Genomic DNA, 6,589 nt, shown 5'->3' with positions numbered 1-6,589 from the left:
GAGACAAACTTCTAGAAGTGGACGAGACACAACAATCATTTCTCTGTTCCCAGTTCAGCATTTCTGTTGTAGTGAAGCCATCTTATCATATCATCATCTGAAGGAAAGAGAAAATGTGTTGCAAGAAAAAATCCCCCATGAGCAATTTTAGACCCATTTTTAGGGGGACTCAAGATTTCATCTCAGCCACGCTAAAAATTATAACTATATATAAATCAATGTTTAGGACAAACAATTATAGGTTCAAAGGGCTTGAAACAAGTTTAATACCCTGTGTCACTGTAGTCGATGCCACACACACACACACACACACACACAGTTTTGGCCAATCGGAGGAGGTTGTGCCAGACTCCGGCCTTTGGCTGAGTATCTGATCCTTCAGGGGGAGCGCAGATGTGCGGCTGTAAGGTTTAACGTTGGTAGTCTCCAGAGGAAGAGAAGAAGTCGATAATTTCATGGAACAGGTTAGAACCCAAACTGAAACGTAAGCAACGAAAATTTCAGAATTTTAGAACATTGTGTGAAATTAGTCGTTAAAGCCCGATCCGGCAGGGGAGAGTTCTAGCCTGACCAGACTCCTCTCCTTAAACTTTCTCCTTTCTGTTTCCTCAGAGGAGAGTTCTAGCCTGACCAGGCTCCTCTCCTTAATCCGTCTCTCCTGGTTATGCTGTAATAACTCTAGACTGCCAGGGATTTCTTTCCTTTGACATACTGATCTGCTTCCTCCTTTCCTTTTCTATTTGTGTGCATCCTGTCCCAGGAAAGTTTGGTACTAACCTAGTTCTGGGGAGTTCACTTTATCAGTAGCTAGCTCAGAGATTATCGTCTGATGAAATTACTGATTTAGCAGGGGGGGTTAACACTTTTGCTCTTGTTTATGTCACATTCGCATTAGGGGCTGAGTCCCCCTAAAGGTCTGGTCCTAGAATCGCCCCTGAATCCCCCCATGATGCATGAATCAGAAACACTAATCACACACAAATAACCAACCATAGTTTCAATGGAACCAAACCAACAACATGGAACATCTAGACTGTAGCTTAAGTTTTTGTCACTTTGACAATCATCCTAAAAAAACAAGAGGGACCCCTCGGTCCACCACACACTGAGGACTGGACTCAACAGCATGGCAGTATACACACATTAGTAACCAAGGAAAGTGAAGAAAGACATTAATAATCAGCAGAGAAACTGAATGCATGAGGAACTCCACCGTAAGTGCTCATAAGACTAATTTTTCAAACATTTAAAATTGTGATATATCATATTTTATATTCAAATATTGCCACTGAATGTCTTTTTCTCTAGGATCACTCAGATACAAACACACTCACCTGTTCCTCTTCGTTGTTAATGACGACCAGATCTGCTCCTCTCTGCCAACAGTCAGCTCTGCTGTCAAACCACTTCTTCTTCTCTTTAGATTTAAAGTAACAACTACATCTAGATCTCCTCCATCCGTCAGGACACCCCTTCTCTAAAAGGCAAACAAATAACAGATTTATAAGAGTTGTACTTTCACTATTTAAAGATCTTTCTTGCCCTGTCAGGAAGTTGACGCTGTAAATAATGTTAAGTTTCACTCAGGTTGTACGTATATCTAATTTGTACTTGACCGTCTCTAACAGAAATATTCACATCATCTGCAAAACAGTTTACCAGCATCAAACAGTTACACAATCAAGTTCTATGATGTAAATGTGTATACTACAGGTGCTTTCTGTTTTTAATCTTTCTCACCTTTCATTTTGTTCTTCAGCTGTTTCACTTCATCCTGTAACTGACTGTTTTCAATTGATATGTTGGTGATTTGAAATATTTCTTACCACAAACTCTCTTCTGGATCTGGCTGTAGTTGCTGCTCAGTTGGTCGTATCTGGTCTGTAGCAAGGTGACTGGAATATAAGAGGTTAGTCTTTCATATCTGGTCTGCAGCTGGTCTTTGTCCAACGTGACTAGAATGTTGGGTAACAACTACAACAAAGAAACAACACCAAGTACTTCTGCTTCAGTCTAAGGACAACACAATTAAATTCAGCCAAATCTTTTATGATTCTTCTTCACTAGTCAGATTTTCCCAAACTGAAGACCTCTTTAGTACAATTTGCCCTCTTTTTGTTTCTGCTGACAGCATTTCCTTGCTGAGAAACGTCCGGTAGTCAAATGTCATGTTGCTAAAGCTTCAGCTGAACAGAATGAAGACTGGGGATTTTGTCCCTGTTTCTTATGTGTGTGCTAGAAAGGGATCGCTTGGACAGCAGGAATGAAGTCAGCGACCAGTAAGTGTTTCAACATGCACATGGCATGTCAGTAAACACCTGATCCTATCCTTCAAAGATGTTTGGAGTACACCATTGTTTACTGGTTGAGTATTTGGTGCTCAGTACTTGTAAGGTGTGTTTTGTCTTACAGTATGTGGAAAGGATGATGAATCCAGTTATCATCAGGAAGCAGAGCGCTGCCAGACAGAGCGCTGCAGTCCTGAAAGTCCTCCGTTGGACGGCTGGAGGACGTCTCTCAGCGTCTGGTCCTAAAACGAGAAAGAACACAGAGAGCAAGGTTCTTTAACCCTCGTGTTGTCTTTCCGTCAAAACTGAAAATCAACACTTTTGTTGACGCTTTTTATAGATGTTTTGAACTTTCTCTTATGTTTTTGTCCCTTTTTTCAACACTTTTGACGTTTAACACTACGTTACACTAACTTATTAACTTTAGTATAAAGTTATTTTTGGAATTTATGGTCAATAAACCTCATTTATAGGAAATTATACCTGATGTTTGAGTTAGAAAAGCAGAAATTAAGAAATGTTTAGACTAAAATTAAAGGAATGGATGTTGATGATAATCACAGACTGGAATATGTCAACTTTTACTCAACACTATTTCAACAACACTTCCATTTGTTTTACAATGCTATAAAATAGAATAAGACCCAAAATTAATGAAAGTAGAGATTTGTACTTGGCAAAGAGCGTTGGAATCAATCATGTTATTTTGGGGAATTAAAAAGAACATTGATATAGGACAACATGAGGACAACATGGGGACAACATGAGGACAACATGAGGACAACATGAAGACAACATGAAGACAACATGAGGACAACATAAAGACAACATGAGGACAATATGAAGACAACATGAGGACAACATGAGGACAATATGAAGACAACACGAGGGCAACATGAAGACGACATGAGGACAATATGAAGACAACATGAGGGCAACATGAGGACAACATGAGGGCAACATGAGGACAACATGAGGGCAACATGAGGGCAACGTGAGGACAACGTGAGGGCAACATGAGGACAACATGAGGACAACATGAGGGCAACATGAGGACAACGTGAGGACAACATTAGGACAACATTAGGACAACATTAGGACAACATTAGGACAACATGAGGGCAACATGAGGTCAACATGAAGACAACATGAGGGCAACATGAGGACAACATGAAGACAACATGAGGGCAACATGAGGACAACATGAAGACAACATGAGGGCAATGACTATGCAATGAAAACACTTGGGGGGGGGGGGGGGGGGGGGGGGTAGGCTCAGTTCGTAGGGAGTTGGGTTGGGAACCTGAGGGTCGCTGGTCCAAGCCCCCGTACGGACCGAAGGATGATGGTGGACTGGTAGCTGGAGAGGTGCTAGTTCACCTCCTGGGCCCTGCCAAGGTGCTCTTCAGGAAGGTACCGAACCCCCAAGCAGTTTGGGGTGCCTTTCCATGGGCAGCCCCCCCCACTCTGACATCTCTCCATTAGTGCATGAATAGACCTGAGCATGTGTGTGTATTCAGGCCTGTGTGTAGTGTGTAATAACAACAGAGTGTAAATTGGAATTTCCCATTGTGGGACTAATAAAGGACACATTAATATAACAAAGGGCTGCGGTGCAGTTACTTTGCTTTTTAAGTCTCTCTGTCTCTCTGTCTCTCTCTCTCTCTCTCTCTCTCTGCTAATGATGTTAAAAATAAAGACTTTGTCACTCTGCTCCTCCCTTCTTCCTGTCATGTGGTTTCATGTCTTTACCGGAGTTAACCCTTCCTCTCATCTAGGAAATGACACATCTCAGTGTCACGTTACCGAAACCCAACTCACTGGGCTTTGAAAGCTGAGAGCAACACTACTGCTACTACTACTAATACTACGACTACTACTACTACTACTACTACTACTGCTACTGCTACTACTACTAATACTACTACTGCTACTACTACTACTACAACTGATACTACTACTAATAATAATAATAATAATGTTTGGAAAGGCCACCACCACCAGACTTTGGTCCGTCCGGGGACTTGAACAAAGTTAATTTGAACAGATCAGCATGATTATTAATTAACTTCTGACTCACCTCCTCCGTGGGGCTGGTCGTAGACGTGATCGTCCCCGACAGCGTCTGCACTCTCGTATATTTCCACCTCCCTCTCCTCCCTTTCTTCTTCCTCTCCTCCCTCTCTTCTTCCTCTCTCCTCCTTCTCTTCTTCCTGCACATTTCTGTTGTATCTCACCTTCGTTGACACATCTGAGTTGGCATAAATATCGGCAGACATCTTGAGACAATGAAACTGCCCTTCACTTCCCTTACTGGTCACTCTGCTGCTGGAACACATACATATACGGTAATATATATAATATATATAATATATATGATATATATAATATATATATCATATATATAATATATATTCAATAATGATACAAACTCCTCTGATGCTGCTGTAAGGGTTTCTTTGCCAGTAAAGGAAGTAACAACTGATACATATCTGCTCTCCACACACACACACACACACACACACACACACACACACACACAACACACCACACACACACACACACACACACACACACACACACACACACACACACACACACACACACACACACACATTTATTCACACCTAGCCCAACAGGAAATGCTGCTTTCACACTTCTTTCTGTTGCCTAAATTGAAACATTTAAATGTTTAATCCAGACTCTGGTCCAGTAACCCGGTCCTACCAGACTCTGGTCCGTTAGCCTGAAGAGGGCCACAACATCATGGCCCCCAACAGTCCTAGACAGGAGACAACATAGTGTCCCAACAGGACACAACAGTGTCCCGACAGGAGACAACATAGTGTCCCAACAGGAGAAGGTACGGACAACATAGTGTCCCAACAGGAGAAGGTACGGACAACGTAGTGTCCCAACAGGAGACAACAGTGTCCCGACAGGAGACAACAGTGTCCCGACAGGAGACAACAGTCTCCTAACAGGAGACAACGTAGTGTCCCAACAGTAGACGGTACGGACAACATAGTGTCCCAACAGGAGACAACAGTGTCCCAACGGGAGTCAACGTAGTGTCCCAACAGGAGACCAACAGTGTCCCGACAGGAGACAACAGTGTCCCGACAGGAGACAACAGTGTCCTGACAGGAGACAACGTAGTGTCCCGACAGGAGACAACAGTGTCCCGACAGGAGACAACAGTGTCCCGACAGGAAACAACAGTGTCCCAACAGGAGACAACAGTGTCCCGACAGGAGACAACGTAGTGTCCAGCTACCAAGTCAAACACCCGCTCTTATTTTGGTGAAAGTAACTCAAAAGTAGTGTAACGCAGACGGTAACATTGTGATATAACTAATTACTCTCACGACAGTAACTAGGAATCTATAATGTATTACATTTTGCAAGTAACTTGCTTAACGCTGGTCAACAGCTGGTCAACATAAACGTGTCATTATTATACATTACGTGAAAGGTTATCCACGTAGCAATTTATTTTGCTAAACAGAAAACGATTTTGTAGCAAGATTTGTATAAATGTATTTCAATGTGAGTTCCCGGCTGGTTCTGGGTTCTCATTTATAAAACCGTGCGTAGGATCTTTACTAAAGTGTACGTACCAAATATGGCGTACTCCCCCCAAAAAATCTGATTTATGAAACCGTGCGCACGCCCAACTGTAAGAAATGTTCCCTTTATAAATCCAGATATACCAGAGCTATATGATGAGATTTAACAGAACTATACATTATATCCAAACAGGCCTTAGGTTGACTTTGATGAACCCGTGAGGACGAAGAACACAAATCTTACGTCACAAACACGGTCTTCACCGCACACCGAGCTGATGAAAGCTCTCTCTCCTGTGTGGATTTGTTTTTAGAATCTGTACAGAACAGCGTAGTAAACTTTACTTCAAATGTTAATTGTGTGAAAAATAAACAGCAACCTGATTGAATCTCTTATGCAGTGAACCCTGGTTTTTCACGGGGGTTACGTTCCAAAAAGAACCCGTGATGGGCGAAATCCGTGAAGTAGTAACCTTTATTGTTTTTACAATTATTATACGATGAAATACTCCATAAGACATTGAAACCAAAGAACTAAACTTTCTTACAGGCCCAAGCATTTGTTTAACAAATAAAAGTTCTGTATAAACGTTTTTTAACAAATAAGTACTGTACTGTCAAATAATTTTAATCATCAATACGAACTGAAGGCTTCAAATTGCGGAAATCAGCACCGCCAATCAGATCGCAGAACACAATTCACGATGCAAATCCGTGAAGCAGCGAGACCGT

At 42.0% G+C, this 6,589-nt stretch overlaps 2 protein-coding genes across 2 annotated transcripts in view; both read right to left on the bottom strand.

Moving 5' to 3' along the window:
• Positions 1-6,589, bottom strand: part of LOC116686444 (oocyte zinc finger protein XlCOF7.1-like) — a 588,898-nt gene that overhangs the window by 545,847 nt on the left and 36,462 nt on the right. The window lies entirely within an intron of this gene.
• LOC116686463 (C-type lectin domain family 6 member A) lies at positions 1,255-4,610 on the bottom strand. The gene is made up of 4 exons (XM_032511491.1): positions 4,369-4,610; positions 2,411-2,530; positions 1,827-1,895; positions 1,255-1,477 (listed from the first exon to the last, which is right to left on the bottom strand). The coding sequence occupies exons 1-4, from the start codon at positions 4,565-4,567 to the stop codon at positions 1,311-1,313; spliced, it is 555 nt and encodes a 184-aa protein (XP_032367382.1). The 5' UTR covers positions 4,568-4,610; the 3' UTR covers positions 1,255-1,310.

Source organism: Etheostoma spectabile, unplaced genomic scaffold, assembly GCF_008692095.1.
Source record: "Etheostoma spectabile isolate EspeVRDwgs_2016 unplaced genomic scaffold, UIUC_Espe_1.0 scaffold378, whole genome shotgun sequence".
Classification (NCBI taxonomy): domain Eukaryota; kingdom Metazoa; phylum Chordata; class Actinopteri; order Perciformes; family Percidae; genus Etheostoma; species Etheostoma spectabile.
This window is presented reverse-complemented; position numbering and strand designations above follow the sequence as displayed.